This window comes from Typopeltis vanoorti, chromosome 17 (assembly GCF_054136105.1).
Source record: "Typopeltis vanoorti isolate ZY-2024b chromosome 17, IOZ_Tvanoo_1.0, whole genome shotgun sequence".
Lineage (NCBI taxonomy): Eukaryota > Metazoa > Arthropoda > Arachnida > Uropygi > Thelyphonidae > Typopeltis > Typopeltis vanoorti.
Genome location: NC_143565.1, coordinates 115,043,635 through 115,064,315, shown reverse-complemented (window position 1 = coordinate 115,064,315; position 20,681 = coordinate 115,043,635). Strand labels below are relative to the sequence as shown.

Below are 20,681 nucleotides of genomic sequence, written 5' to 3'. Positions count from 1 at the left end.
TGAGTTCTCAAGGCTGGTTTGCCTGCTTGTGGGATGAAAACCCCCAGATAAATGGGGAGAAAAATTTATATCCATCTATATCTTGTCTTCCTCTAGGTCTTTTTTCTTGCTATCTTGGTATTAAACACCTGTTTGGCTAATCTTTCCTCTCTCCCATTTTGTTTCGGTGACTATACCACCTTAGATTAGCCCTGTTCACATATATTGAATGCTAACAATGTCAAATTCCTTCGTAATATCTTCGTATGATTCTGCCATTACGGCCTCTAATTTTTCTAAGATCTGTGGTTGCTAATCTTTGATCAAGTGTTTCAGATCCATAACTTAAAACTGATTTGTATACTACTAGTTTAGTGTTTTGGCTAATTTTTCTCTTATTCCATATACATTTATGCCACTGGCTCCCCACCATACTAGTTTTGCTTATTCTTTTGTCTATTTCTAAATTTAATTTGCCATTTTCACTAAAAACTTTATCTAAATAGCTGAAATATTTTACTTGTTTTGTAAGTTCTCCATTAAGAATGCAGTTGAAGTTTTCTATGTTTCTGCCTATTTTCTTAAGTTTGTTTTTTTTATGGCTGATTTCCATGCCACATTTGTTACAGCTGTTATTCAATTTAGTTGGGTAATCCTGGAGACTTGGTTAGGAGTACAACATCTGCATAAAAGCAAAGTTCTAAGTTAGTGTGTAATGTTTTATACACAAAAGTATATGTTACATGTCTGTGTTTATAATAGCAGTTCATAGTTTATTGAATGCAATACTTTAGATCAATTAGTTTCTTTAATATGACTAGCTTCGTTTGAATCATTTAATGCATAGGTTCCCAAACTTTTTCGGGCCACTGCCCACTTTGCAAGACATAACTTTTGTAATGCCCCCCCATTATAACAGTTTTCCCACGTTCAAGCCATTTGATATTTTTGACGTAAATAGCAACTAATGATATTACTGCTTATGCCGTTAAATTTTTAAAAAGAAGTGGCCAGTATGTGCTTCATCTTGAACACAGTTATTGCTATACCGATTTTGATGAAACGTAGCCAATATGTAAAGATTGTAAAATGTATGCTCGAATAACATTATGCACAGTTTCGTACAATGGTTTAAATATGAAAATATGGAATACAATTAAGAGATTGCATTGCATTAGTAAGAATCTTATTGTAATAATTAAAACACCATCAAATGTATTAGAAAATTGTTTATTTCGAACTTACAAAGTAAAAATACAAAGAAAAAATAACAAATTAATGTGAAGGATGAGCCTGGTGCATTTTTAAAAGTTTGTTAATAATGGGTTCAACTTTCGTTAAAAACAGTCGTAAATCGGCATGCTCAGTTATATGCAATTGGTTCCTTTTCTTAGATAGTAAATTCATTACAGCACTAAACCCACGCTCAGCCAAATAAGATGGAAATGCAATTAAAAATTTCTGCACTGTTTCCCATAATCCAGGGTACAGTGTCAGTATTGATTTTTGAAGCCAGAACTCAGCATGGAGAACCTCCAAGTGTTGGCAGTATGTAAGTAAATCTTCCTTTTTGAGAGACACTGCTGATAAATTTGAAAAGTGGCTATATTCCCCTCGGCCCATATTCTGCTTGAACAGAAGAAGTTTCCCTACAAAAGTGGCAATAACGTTTTTTGTTTTAATTAAATTCAATTCATCACCATGTAGTTGTAGATTGACTTCATTAAATATTTTATAGAGGTCTATCAAATAATGTCATTTTTGGATGTAATCAGGTTGGCCTGCAATCCATCGTCTCTGTTTTCTAGGAACTTTAGTACTGAATCAAACAATTTGTAAAATCGATTCAGACAAATACCTTTTGAAAGCCAGCGAACTTCTGTGTGAAGCAGCAAACGATTGAAATCTTCATCGTTTTCAGTACAAAGTTGGCTAAACAATCTGTCACTCAATGAATTGCTTCTACTCTTGTTGACTACTCTAATAACGTAATGGAGCGACATGTGCAGGTGTTCACTTAAACTATTTGCAACCAAATGTTGATGATGAAGAACACAATGTATAGTGAGTACATTTGGTACTGCTTGTTTCAAATGCACTATGAAACCCTTGTGGTGCCCTGTCATTGCTGGAGCACCATCAGTAGCAGCAGACAAATATGAATAGGAATGTCTTTCTCTTGAAAAAACTTATTCATGATATTAAACATAGATTCTCCCTTTGTATCCACTTCCAAGTTTTTAGCAAATAATAATTCTTGACAAACTTTTTCTTCTTTTATGAATCGTACATATGATAAGAGTTGTGGTTCATTATTTGGGAGAGTTGATTCATCAAGTTGAATGGAAAATTGGCATGTCTTCAAATAATTGCACAATGATTTTTCAAAGTCTTTAGCCATTTCATTGATTCTTCTTTGCACTGAATTATTGCTCTAAGGAATTTTCCTGATGATATCTGATGCTGGCTTAAGAAGCACAGTGTTTATTACTTCTTTTACTGCCGGCAAGATTAATTCCTCACCAATTGTGTGTGGTTTTCCCGCTTTTGTGATTAATAATGAACTATTATAAAAATCTTGTAATCCGTTATTATCTTGTTTAGTTGACGATGTAAAAAGTTTTGATATAGTTAGACGTTTAAAATATTTTTCTTCTAGTACTTGAAAATAGGACAAATCTTTATACTTTTTGTCAGCATGCATTTTAGTCGAATGCTCTTGTAGCCTAGAAGGCTTCATTGCTTCATTTGAAAATATACTTTTTGCCAAATCAAGCACATGGATAATAATTGGTTTGTAGGAGACTGAATAAAACCATATTTCAAATACTCAATACTGTACTGTCAACATTTCTTCCTATATTCAGACATAATGAAGTAATAAAATTTGCAAAAATATTCACAAAATAAAAGATTCAATTTACACTTTGTATGACTCCACTTATCTATCACACTTTCGACTGATGATTGTGGCAAAGAACACAAAAAATAATGAAACTTATTCCTAACCCACTGGTATTTATAGATTTGAAATCTAGCCCGAATCGACTTGCATGCATTGACTCGTTTGCGATACCATCGTATCGCAAACATGAACATACTTGTTCATGCTTTGAACAAGTCACTACAAGCACCCATATTCCTGTCAAAATATGCTGAATTGAGTGAATTACCTACGTGATGGTTGACCAACATACTACTAGTTAAGACTCCTCTGCTGCATGGATTGACTAAAGCCTGTATGGCACGATCAATTTTTACAATAGCAAAAAATGAATAAATTTTTTAAGTATATAAAAAATAGAAGTTAAAATATCCTGTATGACACGTTCGATTTTTTATTTTGTATGCAAGCGCATTTTGTTCGTCTGACCACGACATTGTCCGAATAATTATAAATAATAATTAATAAATAAAATAATTACACAAGATATAAACAACAAACCTACAAAACATAATCACAGAAAACAGTGTAATAAGTTTCGAATAATATTTGCTTTGTTTTTTCCCTCTAGTTAACAATATAAGTTAGTGCTAACTAAAATTTACGATTTTATTTCTTTCTTGCCATTATTATTTTTACTCGTAATATTAAATTATATAAAATCGGGTTTATTTTTGTACAAATCAATTAGAAAAGTGGTTTTATATATATTTTGAAATGAAATATAACGAATATATTTGCTGCTGTAAACATAACCTATTATACACATGTATATACATGCTCTATTTTCTCATTGATATAGAAAATTGACATCTATTTCTATCTGATATGGTAAATTTTCAAATGATTAAATAATTGAAATAGAAAAATTGATAAAAAAATTGATCGTGTAAGATGGACATAAGAAAGATGAATTAAAATGCAATATTTAAATTTTAAATGATTATCTAATCGCAAAATCACAAAAATAATTAATTTTTAAATATATATTATTAATTTCTATAAAGAGCCGTCTGAACGCCCCCAAATGCTTCTGATCCCACTATAGCCCTCCCCTAGAAGGCTTCAGCGCCCACTGGGGTGCAGTACCATCCACTTTGGGAACCTTGATTTAATGCATCAATATTGTTAGATCCTGAATGGAGAGCTTTGCAAGTAAATTCTTTATTCAGGATTTAACATGATAAACTACTACTAATTAAGGAGATATCTACACATCAGCTAATAATTATGAAGTATTGATTTATGTTTTGTAATAATGTGTAGTCCATGTGTGCCATATAGTGAGAGTTATTGTTAGGTTATTTGTAATTCCCAAGTAAGCTGTCTAGTACATTGCGAAATTCTGAGAAAAATTATAAGTAGTAATCCGGAATAATTGCGTATAATCTGTACAAGTCGAGCGTAGCGATGGAGGCTATACCTACATGGAAAAATGACGTCAGAGCAGCTACCAAGAATAGTGTAACCTGACAGGTTAGGGAGAGTGTAGGATCACCCAAGAGGCATGAACGATGGGTTAGTGGGTGAAAACCACATCGAATAGAGGGCGCCTGAATAGGGCAAATAAAAGACGAAGCATGCTGTTTTAGGGAGGCTTCTTGACCTTCTGATCTTGGGTGGCTGGATTCGAGTTTTAGGGGGAGTGGATTTGTGAGAGAGCGGTGGGCTGACTACGGTAATGACGGACGGCAGGTTCTTTTCTTGAGAATGCTTGAAGATTTTCAAGTGGAGCTGATCGCGATATGATGGCCTATGTGGAATTGAGCCTTAGCAGAATGTTCCATTGGAGAAAGTTTCCTGCGGAGCGGTAGACAGCATGCAACAGTCGGAAACGATTAGAAGAAAAAGCGTAGTACATCGCCAGGTGCAAAGACGGCCGAAGAATATGCAGTAAGGTAATCTAGACCTACATGAGATGGCGGCATGAAATCTGAAAAGATCCCGGTAATGTAAAAGTTTTCGTTCTATGTTAAGATTCGCTTAGAAGAACAAGAAATTTGTGTGCATTGTAACTAAAGGACACTAGTAGAGAACTTTTAGTGAGAATTTGACTGAATTAATTAAGCCCTTGTGGAACAAAGAAGAGTTGTTAATAGGCAGTAATTTGTGACTGGCTAGACTTGCTTAAATGAAATTTAGAATTAAGATAATTATTGATAGAGTATTAATGAAAGTGTTCAATGCGTATTCTCTGAATAACTTGTGAAAGGAATTATATAGTAGTAGTATTATGCTTAAACCTAATCTTATCCTTTCATAATTGAAGAATTTAACTTGCTCTGATTCATTGTGACTTAGTATAACCAACCCTTAACTTAGAGTGAATTCTGAACCATTGAGTAGTTTAACTTACATAACTGTAAATGTTTTATGTTTTTCCAATAAACATGTTTTGTACCTTATACCTGAGTTTATGCCTGATTACAAATTCAAACAACCACTTATGAAATAGAACCTTTTTGGCGGGAAGGAATTTAGATATAATTGCTTAAGTGAGATTCGGTCTACGACTGCTAACTGAATCTGCACAGCTCTAGCGTGAGATAAAATAACTGTGTATATCCCTTTAGAATTTAGAAATATTTCCCTGAACAAGAGTCTCTTCTGTTATAGGATGTTGGCTGGCGCAGCAAAATATAAATTTTGCCAATATCCGAAGAGGAGATAGATCTGAATTAATATCTTAAGGGCACGACAGTAGATTAGAAGGAGAGTTATTATAGAGGTAGAACAAGATATAATATAGAAAAAGCAGCGACATAACAATAGAGTAGCTGGTATGATTTTGATTGTAAAAGGTTTTAAGTAAGCAAAAGGATAGATTCAAGAAACAGTAAATTAATGTATGATAACATTAAACTGACTATTTAACAATAGATATTATGATTTTACAATATTATAGTCATAACATAAAATTAACATTCATTAGACATAAATTGAGAAGTATAATTTTTTGTTCTGTATGTATGTATGTATATTCTTATGGCTAAGTTCAACGTCCAATGTTGAAAGCCACTCTAGAGGCTCCTTTGACACTTCATGTATCTCCTGCAGTTTGCCATGAAAACCGTGAAAGGGGCAGTCACTGATATGGTAGTCTGTAGAGTATGCATCCACAATAAGGGCTGTTTGCCATATTCCATTTATGTAGGAGATAGCTGCATCTGCCCTGATTCACCCTGCAGGGTGCATGTGAAACTAATGTCTCCAACCTGGCATCCAAAGGGTGACATCCCTTCTGGACTGCTTTTTAACTCAGCTATTTTGTTCTGTAATACAAAGGTAATAAGTTGAATATTAGATTGAAGATTAAGAAAATGTCATCTGTAAAATGATATCTTCTGCTTCCTAACATGAATTTTAGGCTAGATGGCCTGTTCCGATCTCATGCCATCTCTTTCTTGGTCTTCCAATTCTTTTTTTTTTTTTTCACTTATTTTATATCTGTGTAATATTTTCGGTAGTCTGCTGTTGTCCATTCGATTTAAATGTTCTATCCATTTTTGTTTATACTGTCTTATGTAGTAATTATTTTTATATTCAGTAATTGTAAAATTTCTTCATTTGTTTTATAGTAAGACTTGGTATATCCAGCTGAGAAATTTCTTTCCTGCTGTTTGAATTCATTTTTCATCTTTCCTTTTTTATGGTCCATGTTTCAAAACGATATTAAGACATGAATTTGAGAGTAGTTACTGGATACATGGCAAGAAAGTTTTCTGAAAGGCAGTAGTGGGATGAAAGCACTAAAGGGTGTTCTCATCCTTTCCCAAATTATATGATATTATATAAAGGATGATAATATAATAGAATTTTTGCATGGAATGAGATTGATCCATGTGAAGACATTTTAAGGCCAGTTATGATAGGCTTCCCATCATGTAGGGTATGTATTTTGCAGCAATGTGTCTTGACTTTGTGAAGACCATTTGTTAATAAAGCATGCAAATTCCTGAAAAACAATAGCACACTTTTGTAATTTAGCGTATTTTCATAATATCAAACATGAAATTGAATAATTGAAATCTTTATTTATTTTTACAATACAAATTGCCCCAATGTAGGGTACAGTAACTGTACCCTACTGTAATTATCAAATTCCTTTGAATAAATAAAATGCTTTAAATGATTAACAGGTTTGTGTGTGTGTTTCCTTATTAATAAACTTCACCACAATCTTTAGGTGATGGACTGTCTTTATTTCCCAGTAGAGACCATTACCCTCCTAATTAGAAGACTGAAGTGACTTGAAAAAGTACCATGATTAGTTTCTAGAGGAGGGAGAAATGGATTATCTAACCCCCTTAGCCCACCACCCATGGTAGTATGCTTGTTGGGTTTATAATCTTTCATGGGTAGAATTCACATTCATAAAAACTGTCATAACCAAAAACCACTGCTATTAACAAGTATAAACATACTTGACAAAACCATAACCTTGGTACAGTTTTAGTTATCCTATTTTGACAAGTCTTATATTTATTTATTTATTCGTATGGCATGAATATCAAAACATGCAGTACAATACACTTTAATAATATATAAAATTAAAAGTCAAAAGTCATTTTAAAAACCAATAAAATTAAAAGGTTACATCCATATTGGTCAGATAGTTCATAGCTTCGGGTGTAGCACTTAAAAAGTCCAATTTGTCTCCTGAATATGCTCTGAGATAACATTGAGTCACAATATGGTTCACAGTTTGTCTCTGAGCTCCACAATCACAATGCGGGGATGGTCATTTACCCCATTTAAAAAGCATGTCCGCACATACACCATGACCAGTTCGTATTCTATTAAGCTGAGTCCAGGATTTTCGTGGGAGGTGTGAGCAAGCATCAAAACTTTCTTGTAATTCATTGAGAGAAAATTTTGTGATATCATCTGTATGGCTCTCCCACTGTTCTTGCCACTTTTGCTTCAAGTCAAAGTTAGAATGTAGTAGTAGTTGGGCTAATTGTAGTGGTGGATGTCTTGATCTCAATCGTCGTACACTTCAGTCTGGGAGATCTAAATGTATTGGTAGGGCTGTCTTCCTCAAGATTTTCTTATACTCATGTAAGAGAGCCTTAGTCCTGCGCAGATTCGGTGGAACAATGTTATGTTACTAAGAGCTGGAAGCCAGTTTGTGGGCGTTGATTTAATTGTGCCAGAAATCAGTCTCGTATTATTTAGTTGGCTATCAACAAGTTTAACTTGTGTGCTATTTAGGTGTGTGCTATCAACCCACACTGGTGAGCAATATTCGGCAACAGAGAAAACTAGACCAAGAGCAGTAATCCGCAGATTATCGGCTGTTGCTCCCCATGTTATGCCTATTAGTTTTTGTATTATGTTGTTACGGGTTCTTAACTTAGCAGAAACGTTTGTTAGGTGTTGCTTGTAAGAGAGCGTGCGGTCCAGGGTGGCCAAGTACTTTGGAAACTTATTGTGTCGTAGTAAACATCTTTCAAAGAAGATATGTAAAGTGACATCTGCCATGTGATTATTAAGGTGAAAGTTTGATACTTCTGTTTTGTCTGGATTGAGCTGGAGCCTCCATTTTTTATAATGTTCACCTATAGTTTTCAGATCTTTTGTAAGTACGTCTTCAGCCTGACTCATGTTTTTGTGTCGAATGGCAATTACAGTGTCATCAGCATAACAGAACTTGCGTGAGATGGTAGCAGGCAAGTCATATGTGTATAGGTTATAAAGTAAGGGTGCCAATACCGACCCTTGTGAAGACCATTATTAAGTTTTCATTGTTGGGACATTTTATTTCCTAATATAACTTGAAAGAAATGTTCAGTGAGCATGGAGGAAATTAAGTGTGCAGTCCGTTTACATGGAACAATGTTAAGAAATTTGTATATAAGACCTTCACGCCATACTGTATCATAGGCTGCTGTTAGGTCCAAGAAGACAGCTGATGTTTTTTCTTGCTTCTGAAATCCAGCTTCTATGTATGATGTTAAAGTGAGCACTTGATCACAGCAGCCACGTTTTTCTCTAAAACCAGCTTGCTCAATCGGGACATGCTGCATAATTGGTGTGGACAATCTGTTGTACAGAAGGCGTTCTAACATTTTATAGGTGCAACTCAATAAAGCAATAGGTCTGTAACTTTTTGCCTCCTGGGGTAGTTTTCCAGGTTTAAGAATAGCAACTATTTTGACTTCTTAAACTGGCAAGGTAATCGGCCAGTCAATAATATATCAGAAAAGAATTCACAGAGCCATTTTATAGTATTTGGCCCGCTATTAATCAGAAATTCAGGATGGACACCGTCGAAGCCTGGGGCCTTGCCTGCTTTGATATCTTTTATGACGCTTTTACTTCATCTATAGTGAAGATTGAGGCATATTGTGAGAAAGCGGGGACATTTATTTTTAAAGCTCTAAGTTATTTCTTAACTTTCTTGGTATGTTCACGGTCCCTAGGTGCTCTTGACATATTAACGATTTGATTAGCTATTTTCTCAGGGGAGATGATTGTGCTTTTTCTTTTAGGTAGATTAGTTGTGGATAGTTGTTGGAGAAGATTCCAAGCTTTTCTACTTGATTGTTTGAAGTCAAGGTTTTCAACCGTATCAATCCATTTTGTTTTTCGAGATGAGTTCAGGCTATGTAGTAATTCATCTGCTATTTCAGGATCTTCACTTTTCAGGAACTCTCTGTAGAGATGTTCACTCTCTTCATTCCATCCAGGGACATAATCTTTTCTGTAACCTCTAGGGATATATTTTTTCGCAGTTGATATGATTGCTCCTACAAATCTCTTGTACTCTGCAACTCTAGCAGGTATCCACTGAACACATTTATCCAATTCATTCGCAAAATTTCTCCAATTTGCTTTTTTAAAATTCCAACGTGGTCATGGAAAGGATCTTGCTAGAGGTAGTGTCATACCAATTTCCAGTAACACCGGTTGATGTTGACTGTGTGGGAAGTTAGAAAGTACATATCGTTTTGCTGGTGATGTTTGCCCTTCTGTGTTTATTGAAACAAAACATAAGTCTGGATTAGACTCTGTTTGCCATGCTGATGATCTAAAGGTGTTTCTATCTTTGGCATCAAATACAAGGTGTATATTATTTATTTCTGCCCATTGAATGAGGTAGTCCCTCAGTCGTTGTTATCACGGTACTTCCATTCTTCATGATGGCTATTACAATCACCAATCCATACTGTTGTATGTTGATAAGTAGGTATCACATATATAAACCATGATGTTAATGGAGGTTTATAGACATTCACTATTGTTATGTTGTGAATTTTCACGCTCACAAGATGGGTATCGTTATCACATCTCGTTGTCAGGGCAGAAGCATTTTCTATATCATCCTTGATATATGTTGCAATGCCATAATTCCGCTGGTATGTAGCACCAATCAGAGTGTAACCAGTTATTTTTCCCCTTCTATTAAGGTCGTCTTCGTTTTCAGCATGTGTTTCTTGAAGAAGCACAACGTCAATGTTATTTTCTTGTAGTATTTTGCAGAGATAGTCACATTTTGCTCTGTTAATTCCCTCGATATTCAGTTGACACATCTTAAGGCTAAATCCCAGTTTTTTGTCAGCATCATCAATAAAATTAGAAAAATCAGTATTGTTTGACTGCATGCCTTAGCCAGGAGAACTAATTGTTAGTCTGGCTGCCATATCACTCTTGCTCAATTAGCGTTACCCAGGGTGCACCACGAGGAGGCGAGCTAGATTACACCCCAAGTCTTATATTAAATACCATAAGCCCAAACTGTCTGGACTTGCAGAGCATACTATCGACACTAAACATAGTTTATTGGAACAAAACAGTAGTTCTTCATAAAAATTGTTTCCTCATAGAGCATCTTTATAAAGAAACATGTGAAACTTTATTTCATTGTTCTAACTTAAAAGATCCAATGATCTACCTCTATCCCCTTTATGGGAGATAGGAATGATCTGCAGATTTAAAAAAAAATAACTTTATTTTGCAAGTGTGTGTGTGTATGCATAATCTTTTAAGTTAGGAAATTATTAACCTTATTTAGTTTTCACTGTTTACTAATATTCCTTTATCTGATAACGTTGAATTACTTCAAGTAGAATTTCCTTCACATATTGTTCAGCTATTTGATTTTGTAATATATTCTAGTTATTTCTTCTTTAAAAACATTATATCAACAAATCAAAGGAACAGTCATGGGCAATCCTATTTCTCCTATTATTACCAACTTCTTCATGGGACACTTTGAACAAGGTATCTGTGATAATGTTTCACCTAAACCTACACATTGGTACAGATTTATGGTGATATTTTTGCAGTTTGGAATGGCTCTTCCTCTGAGTTGCAGCAGTTTCTTTCCAAATTAAATGCACTTCATCCCACGATATCCAATTCACTTTAAAAGAAGAAGAAATAACCAGTTAGTGTTTTTAGATCTTCTAATTCTTCATCATCCAGATGGAAGCTTACATTTTTCATTTTTTTAGGACAAGACTCATACAGGTTGTTATATCCATGTTAAATCTCACCACCATTCTAGACAAAAGGCTGGAACTATTAAGACTTGAGTGCATCATGCTCATTCTTTATGTTCTTCAGACAAACTTTTACAGAAAGAATTACAACATACTAATTCTACCTTTTTATATAATGGTTTTAAGGATTCTTTTATCAAAAAATATTTTAACAGCTGTGGTATCTCTACCTCTTCCAATACAAACATAACTCTCATTCCTATCCTTTATGTGTGAAGGATTTCTGAATGCATAGTAGAAGTTTTTAAACCACTAAATATTTTTGTTACCTTTCACTCTATCAGAAAAATCTCCACCTTACTCACTTCTCCTAAGGACATGCTTCTACCTATAAGTTTTCACACATCTACATGCTCTCTAACCAATGGTTCGAATCTTGCTGCAGCAGGAATGTTTGTGATTGTCTTACCTTGTGTACTGCTGTAACATTTGATATGGTGCAGTATGATCTCTGCTATCATTGGACCATTAAAACCATAAATCATCATCATTACGAGATTCCTTGCTCTTGCAGGTTATCTTATTTTGGACAGACTGGAAGATCTTCCTTTATCATCTAAAAGAACATGTGTCTTATATTAAAAACCATGAACCTGAATAGTCTGGACTTGCAGAGTATGCTGTTGACATTAAACATAGTTTATTGGAACATGAGTCCTTTATAAAAGCATTTCTCCATAGAATGTCTATAAAGAAATATGTGAAACTTTACTTCACTGCCCTATTTTAATCAGATCTAGTGGTATATGTGTATCCACTTTATGGGAGATATTAATTTTTAAATCTGCTAATTTTTCTTCACTTTATTTTGTGTATGTTATATATATATATATATATATATATATATATATATTTTTTTTTTTAGTTAGGAAATTGACTTTATGTAGTTATCTTACATTAGTTACTCAAGTGGCACTTTTTAGAATTCTAAATTTTGGAATTCTAAATTTTGGAATTAATAAAGTTTTTAACACGAGTTTTCCTTCATTATTATATTTCTTTTGATTAAATCTTTCATAAGATCCAGTTTAAGCAGAACACTAGGACAAACTATCAGTCTAATTATAGGCACCTTAACATGAGATTTTTAAGTGTTCATACAAAAGAAAATGAGCATGCACCTGGGTTGAGCTAGAATTGTTGATTGGAGGTTGATGGTTGGAAGAATTTCTCTTCCTTAGATAAGAAGAGAATTTAATAGGAAGATAGCAGTTAAAATTCCACTTCCATGAAAAAGTTTCCACTTTCTTATAGAAGTGGAATGGACTTTTTTTTTTTCAAGTAAATTTGAATCTGAATAGTAAGGAAATGAAGAGGAAAGTTTGTCCTTGAAAAATTGGTTAGAGCCTTCTCTACCCCACACTCCCAAAGGGAGGGGCATTTGTTATTGGTTAAGTCTAAATTCATCCATGCTTATATAAGTAAATAGTCAAAAGTTACAAAATTTTATACATTGCATTTCAAGTCTGTGAAAATAATTCTGATATTAAATGTGAGAGATTATCTGATTGAAATTATATGCATATTAGCCTTTTTTTCACTTTTCAGACTTCTTCAGATTTATTAGGTCTAATACAAGTTATGATAATTGTGTTTGGTGAAATGCCCCCAGTGTATTCTAAACCAAAAGTACAAGATCCCTCTTATGGCAATACACCATACCCATCCCATCAGTCAGGTAAATATACTTTTTATTTCGATTTATTATATATATATATATATATGTATGTATGTAGAAAGTGTTTTACCTTGGGTATAATAAATGTTAAAGATACCAAGTTATTTTAAACCTGGTTTTACTCCATTTCCCATGTAAGCAAACAGACAAACAAGTCAAGTTTGCTTACTTGGGAAATGGAGTAAAACCAGGTTTAAAATAACTTGGTATCTTTAACATTTATTATACCCAAGGTAAAATACTTTCTACATTTATATCTCATCCAGAGATTTTTATTTAATAAGGTTAAAACACCGTATGGTAACTTGTTCTGGTAAAATACTTATAAGCCCTGTATTACTAAAATCTTGGTATTTTTAGCCTGGCTCCCACTGATGAGACCTCAATAAAGGTCGAAAACGGTCTGGGTAGTGGCCCTTTGCCTTTAATACGTAGCATCATACATCTCCTCAAGGAGATGGGCTGTGTATTAAGGGTAAATATTAAGAATAGTGATCAGAGCTTATCCTACCTTTTCCATGAGTTGCCTTGACTTGCACTACTTTGAGGGTCAGCTAGACTTCCAATACGTGCAGGTGCAAACTTGACTTGTTTGTCTGTTTGCTTACTTGGGAAATGGAGTAAAACCAGGTTTAAAATAACTTGGTATCTTTAACATATATGTGTATATGTATATATTCAGAAATGGATGTATTTGATTATGTGATTGATATACTTAAATATTATTAATTCTACAAAAGTTGTATTTTTAAATTTTATTCTGTACAGGCTGCACAGAGTATAAACAAACAGTATTAATCACCATATCGAACACTAGAAGGGAAATAAAATAAAAAAAAAATTGTGCCAAGAAAATTTTGAACCAAAAAACAAAAAAATTGGCTTTCACTAGCATGGGATCTTCAAATAGCATGCACTAATACTATCATGGAAGAAGAAATCATACAAATTCAATTGTCGCATCTTATTTTCACTATAAAGATTTCTTGAAGAAATCAGATCTGGGTATCAGGGTGGTATTGCCATTTATGTTCATATTTAGGCCATACATTGAAGTGTTTCTTTCTGGGAGGTTTTTCTATTTTAAATTGTGACTATTTACTTTTTTTCCTCATGATGGTTTTTGAAAGACCTCAGCCTACCAGCATATGAGACAGTGTTCAAATGAAACTTTGTACATGGACCTGCTTTGGATTAGAAATGCAGTTCGATTTTAGAATTTCTTATATTAAGAGTTGTTGAAGAAAATACTTTGTTTTATTAATGTGATACAAAATTTTTCCTAAATTATATATTTAGTTTAATCCTTTATCCAAGTGTAAGCAAACAAAGTTTGCACCGGAAGTATCTTCAGGACTGGAGCAACTCATGACAAAGGTGGACTGAGTTCTGATCACTTTCCTCAGTATCCCATAATGCAAAGCACTTCTACTTGCGGACATGTATAATGTTATGCATTATGGAAAGGGTCGCTACCCAGACTGGTTTCGACCTTTATTGAGGTATCTTCAGTGGGAGTCAGATTCAGGGGTGATACCAAGGTTGAAGCAATGCAGAAGTCATATGCCAGTTTCCAAAAGGTGTCACACCTTATTATTAAATTACTTTGGATTAGCGAAAGATGTTGAAAGTTTTTTTAAGGTGTCGCACCTTATTATTAAATTACTTTGGATTAGAGAAAGATGTTGGAAGTTTTTTTTCCCTCCCACTTGGTTAAACTATAAATTATATATTTAGAATAATTTAAAATAAATAAAGAGCCAATAGGCTTCATTTCGGCGATGTAAACATTATTTAAATTAAGGGGATATTAAAACCCACATTGTTTTAAAACCAAATAAGAAACTCAAAGATCGGAATCAAAGAGTTTCATGCCGAATATAGTAACTATAAAAGTATCGGCTACTACTAGCGTAAGCTAAAGCACGTAGTTCAAGTAAGTAGTACAAACTAGGGCAACTCGCAACAAAGGTGGAGAAAGTTCTGATCACTATTCTTAGTATTTCACATAATGTAAAACCCATCTCCTAGGAGATGAATGATGTTATGCATTATGTTATGGTGGGAAGTCACCGCCCAGACCAGTTTGTCTTTATTGAGATCTCATAGGTGAGTAGCTAGACCAAATATAATACTAAGGGTATAGCGAAAAGCACTTATATACTCTGCTATACGAGTTGTCAAAAAGGTGCACCCATAAATTATTTAAAATAAATAAAGAGCCAATAGGCTTCGTTTCGGGTATAACCACCGAACTCAGTCCACTGGTCTGGGTGGACTGAGTTCTGATCACTTTCCTTAGTATCCCATAATGAAAAGCACATGTCCTTGCAGACATGTATAATGCTATGCATTATACCGAAATGAAGCGACTGGAGCAACTTGTGGCAAAGGTGGAGTGAGTTCTGATCACTTTCCTTAGTATCCCATAATGCAAAGCACAGGTACTTGCAGACATGTATAATGCTATGCATTATACCGAAATGAAGCCTATTGGCTCTTTATTTATTTTAAATAATTTATGGGTGCACCTTTTTGACAACTCTTATAGCAGAGTATATAAGTTCTTTTCACTATACCCTTAGTATTATATTTGGTCTAGCTACTCACTGATGAGATCTCAATAAAGATCAAAACCGGTCTGGGTGGTGACTTCCCACTATAACATAATGTATAACATCATTCATCTCCTAGAAGATGGTTTTACATTATGTCAAATACTAAGAATAGCAATCGGAACTTTCTCCAACTTTGCTGTGAGTTGCCCTAGTTTATGGTCATTAGTGCATGACGTTAGTGGTCGCCGATACTTTTATAGTTACTATATTCAGCATGAAACTCTTTGATTCCGATCTTTGAGTTTCCTATTCGGTTTTAAAACAATGTGGGATTTAATATCCCCTTAATTTAAATTACATATATTTAGTTTGATCCTTTATCCAAGTGTAAGCAAACAAAGTGTGCACTGAAGTATCTTCAGGACTGGAGCAACTTGTGGTAAAGGTGGACTGAGTTCTGATCACTTTCCTTAGTATCCCATAATGCAAAGCACATGTCCTTGCGGACATGTATAATGCTATGCATTATGGAAAGGATTACTACCCAGGCCAGTTTTGACCTTTATTGAGGTCTCTTTAGTGTGAACTAGACCAAGAGGTGATACCAAGGTTGAAGAATTTCACTTGGTTAGACCAAGCCTAACCAAGTGAAATATGACTTCTGCATTGTTTCAACTTTGGTATCAACTCTGGGTCTGGCTCCCACTGAAGAGACCTCAATAAAGATTGAAACCGGTCTGGGTAGTGACCCTTCCCATAATGCATAGCATTATACATGTTGGCAAGGATATGTGTTTTGCATTATGGGATACTAAGGCAAGTGATGATTAGTTATTCCATCTTTGCCACACGTTGCCCCAGTCCTGAAGATACTTCAGGTGCAAACTTTGTTTACTTACACTTGGATAAAAGATTAAGCTAAATATATAATTTATAGTCTAACCAAGTGAAAATTTTAAAAAAATTCTAAAATTTTTCATAATTGGTCTTTAATGTATTGCACTTTTTTATTGCTTCAGCCCTCTGCACATATATGACATGCTAAAATATCACTATTTCATCTTTCTCTACTTCAAAAGACTGGGACACAGTTGAACTCAAAAGCATGACATTTAGAAGTATACATCACTACTGAAAGTGGTATACGTTATCATGACAATGCATTATCCATTTTGTGTAATAAAATAGAGCTTGTTCTGGTGAGGGAAATTATATAAATTTTTAATATGTAAGTTATTTTTCTTTAGATGTATAACACCCTGCAGAGTGAAAGACCAGAATACTGACAAGTCATTCATTCGTTTCAAGGCTAGCAACAGTATTCTAGAAGACTGTTTTTCAAATTTCAGATACTGCAGTGGAATATTCACTAGCTTGGCAAAGTCATTAGAAATGTTCAAATGTTCTCCATGAATTGATGCCAGAACATGTTTCACATTATGCTGATGGTCATAGAGAATTGCTTGCCAATCATGGGATGAATTTTTCCTCAAGTTTCTGTGATGAAAAATGACTATCTCCTCTCTCACTCTCACACAGGGAATCGAGAATCAAATCTTCTGTTTGTGGTAATAAGTTGGTTTGAAAACAGGTTCATGTATGGAATTGCAAGACATAGTCGACTTTGATCTGATTTTACATGAGCATATCATGAACATAGACCTCTAATCTCAACTAGTGAGTATGCTATTTTGTGCAAGCCCAACTTAAAAAGTGAATACTTTTCCTGTAAGACCATCTCACACATACACAGCATTTCAGAAATGAAGGCAGGGGGAAGATCTAAAGCTGAAGTGTGTTTTTCTCATGCATATAGTTCACCAGACCTTAGCACCATCTGATTATCACTACTTCTGATTGATAGCTTCTTATGTGGATGATGCTTTGCTGATGTCAAAGTTGAGGTTTCTTCAGTAGTTGAGCTTTATACTTATATCATAGAGAAATTAACAGTTTGCAGAAATCGAAAACAATTAAACATGCTGGCATGTGCTTTTCAATGATTTTAAAAAGTGTTAAAGTAAAAATATCAAAATAACAAAAGCTTTTGAGTTGTCTTAATATTCAAGTGAAAGCTTTAGTCCTCTATTTTACTTAAAACAATTCTACCTCAGATTTGCTCTTTCACTTTCACACTCAAAAGAGCTATTTGGAAGAGTGATGGAGGACTTCATCACTTAGTCAAAGCTACGAATATTCGTGTGTGTATATTCGAATATACACCCTCCCCTATTAACAGACATAATATACTGTCTTCGGTATATTATGTCTGTTAATGGGGGTGTGTGTGTACACACATGCACATTTAGCTTACTTGTGCCATGGATTCAGTATATCTTCAATTCTGACCTAAGCAGCTAGCATACTTGTTCTCCAACGAGCTGTGAGTTTGAATATTTATAAATTTCTTTAGGAGAGAGAGAGAGAGAGATGAATTTCATTGCACGGTATAAGTTCACTTATTGGAGGCCTGAATTGGCTAGAAAACGTTCCATGCTGGATCTCTAGACTATATTAAAAATAACAAATATAAAACCTTAAAACTGGAAAAAAAAGAAAAATCTTTAGCCTACCATCAGTATTAATCTGCTATAGGTTTAACCTTTTGTGGATGGAAGTCACCAAAAATAAATTGAAAAGCTCATCACATCTCAAACAGGATTTGAATTCAAATTTTACTGACCAAAGGGTAAAATCTGATGCACTATGATTGACACATTTCACACTGTTTTGCACCAGAGGTTTCTAAAAATAGTTTGAAAAAAAAATTCAATTAAAAAACTAATTTCTGCATTGCATGAATTGCTTATTAGTATTTTGTGTACCTCTTAGCATATCACTTTCTTACATGTATCCTACCACTTTAGCACATTCAGTAGATCAAATATCACTACAGTAAAAAAAAAAAGGAGAAGGAGAGAGAAATCTTAAATCTATAAAAAAAATTCTATTTAAATTATCTGTCTATATAAATTAATAAAAAGTTTATCCTGAATTTTGTGGTCACAAGAGGAACATGTATTTTAATTGGCAAGACTTGCTTGATCTAGCATTTAATGTAACATTTTAAATGTTTTTTTCAACTGAAAGTTAATCTGATACACGGGTAACAAGCCTCTCCTGCAGGAAACTTCAGTGTGTTACTTTCAAAAACAAACTAAAAATAATTCAACCATAGGTTTTTGCATGTATCCCCAAAACTTTCAAAATTCTTGACCATATATATCAGATTACTTAGTTGATTAATAGGAGGGTTGATCAAAATTTCACAGGTTTCCTTAAATTTGCATTCATATGAAGTTTTTGGTATTAAGAACCAATTCCATCATCACGAAATTCCGAAAAACCCTCAGTGGGTGTACAGGATAATTATGATAGTACTACATGAAAAAGTTACATGATTACTAACTACTGATCTATAATTTTCCTCCAAATCTGTTATTTGTCAAGATTCCAATATTATCAGATCTCATATTTCTGTCTTTTAAGGCACTTTTTACTGTATCAATTCATCTACATTACATCTTGGTCTTCCTCTGGGTCTTTTTCCTGGCAAACACTTGTTTTGCTAATCTTTCATCTCCTATTTATTTAAGTAACCATACCACCTGAGATTAGCTCTACTAGCACATTCCTGAATACTAACAATGGTCAGTTCTTTCCTAATATCCTAATTTTTAATGTGATACTGCCATTAATGCCATCTGTTCATTCCACTAATCTATCTCAGAACTTAGATCACAGGTGTCCAGCCTTTCATTAAATGTTTTATTTCTAACCCAGCTCTCAGATCCATAAGTTAAAACTGGTTTGAACACCATCTTGTATACAATTACTTTAGTGTTTTGTCTAATTTCTTTCACATCATCATCATCATCAAATTCCTGCCATGTACCCTCAAGGGGTGTACAGGATATGACAGTATTACGTGAAAAATTACATCATTACTAACTTCATTTCTACAATTTTCCTCCAAATCAGTCTGTTACTTGTCAAGACTCTAACATTATCAGATCATATATTTCTATCGTCTAAGGCACTTTGTACCGTATCAATCCACCTATAACTTGGTCTTCCTCTGGGTCGTTTTCCTGCCAACCTGGCAGAGAACACTTGTTTTGCTAATCTTTCCTCTCCCATTCTATTTAAGTGACCATACCACCTGAGATTAGCTCTGCTAACGCATTCCTGGATGCTGGCAATGTCAAGTTCTTTCCTAATATCCTCATTTTTAATATGATATTGCCATTGATGCCATCTGTTCACGCCTCTAATCTTTCTCAGGACTCTCATATCTGCGGTCTCTAGTCTTTGGTCAAGTGTTTTACTTCTGACCCAGCTCTCAGATCCATAAGTTAAAACTGGTTTGAACACTGTCTTGTATACAGCTAATTTAGTGTTCCGACTAATTTCTTTCTTATTCCATATGAATTTATTCAATTGACTTCCCACCATACTAGCTTTGCTGATTCTGTTGTCTATTTCTATATTTAATTTACCATCTTCAGTAAAAATTGTGCCTAAGTAGCTAAAATGTTTTACTTGTTCCACAGGTTCTCCATTCACAACACAGTTGACATTTTCAATGATTCTGCCTATTTTCATTGTCTTTGTCTTTTTATTGCTGACCTTCATACCATATCTATTACAACAGCTATTCAATTTAGTCAGAGAATCTTGCAGACTTGTAGCGGATTTATTTAGAAGTATAACATCATCCGCATAAAGCAAAAAACTGACATTAACATCTCCAATTTTGATATCGGGTTTAATACCACATTCCTTCATAATGTGATCCATATAGATAATGAATAACAGAGTGGATAATGTACATACTTGTCTCACACCAGATTTAACATTAAACCATCTTCCTGTACTTCCTTCAATTCTAACTGCAGACTTACAACTCAAATAAAGACTAAGTATTGCTTGATATAATGCCCCATTGACACCATATAACTGCAGCATATTAAATAGCTTCTTTCTTGGCACCTTGTCATATGCCTTTTCCAAAT

General features: G+C 34.1%; 1 protein-coding gene across 2 annotated transcripts in view; it reads left to right on the top strand.

Annotated features, from left to right (window-relative positions):
* TSG101 (tumor susceptibility gene 101) overlaps window positions 1-20,681 on the top strand; it is a 220,767-nt gene that overhangs the window by 98,410 nt on the left and 101,676 nt on the right. For both annotated transcript variants that reach the window (XM_090407519.1, XM_090407518.1), the window contains exon 6: window positions 12,979-13,108. In XM_090407519.1, coding sequence (XP_090263645.1) covers window positions 12,979-13,108 — 130 coding nt within the window. The remainder of the gene's footprint in view (window positions 1-12,978; window positions 13,109-20,681) is intronic.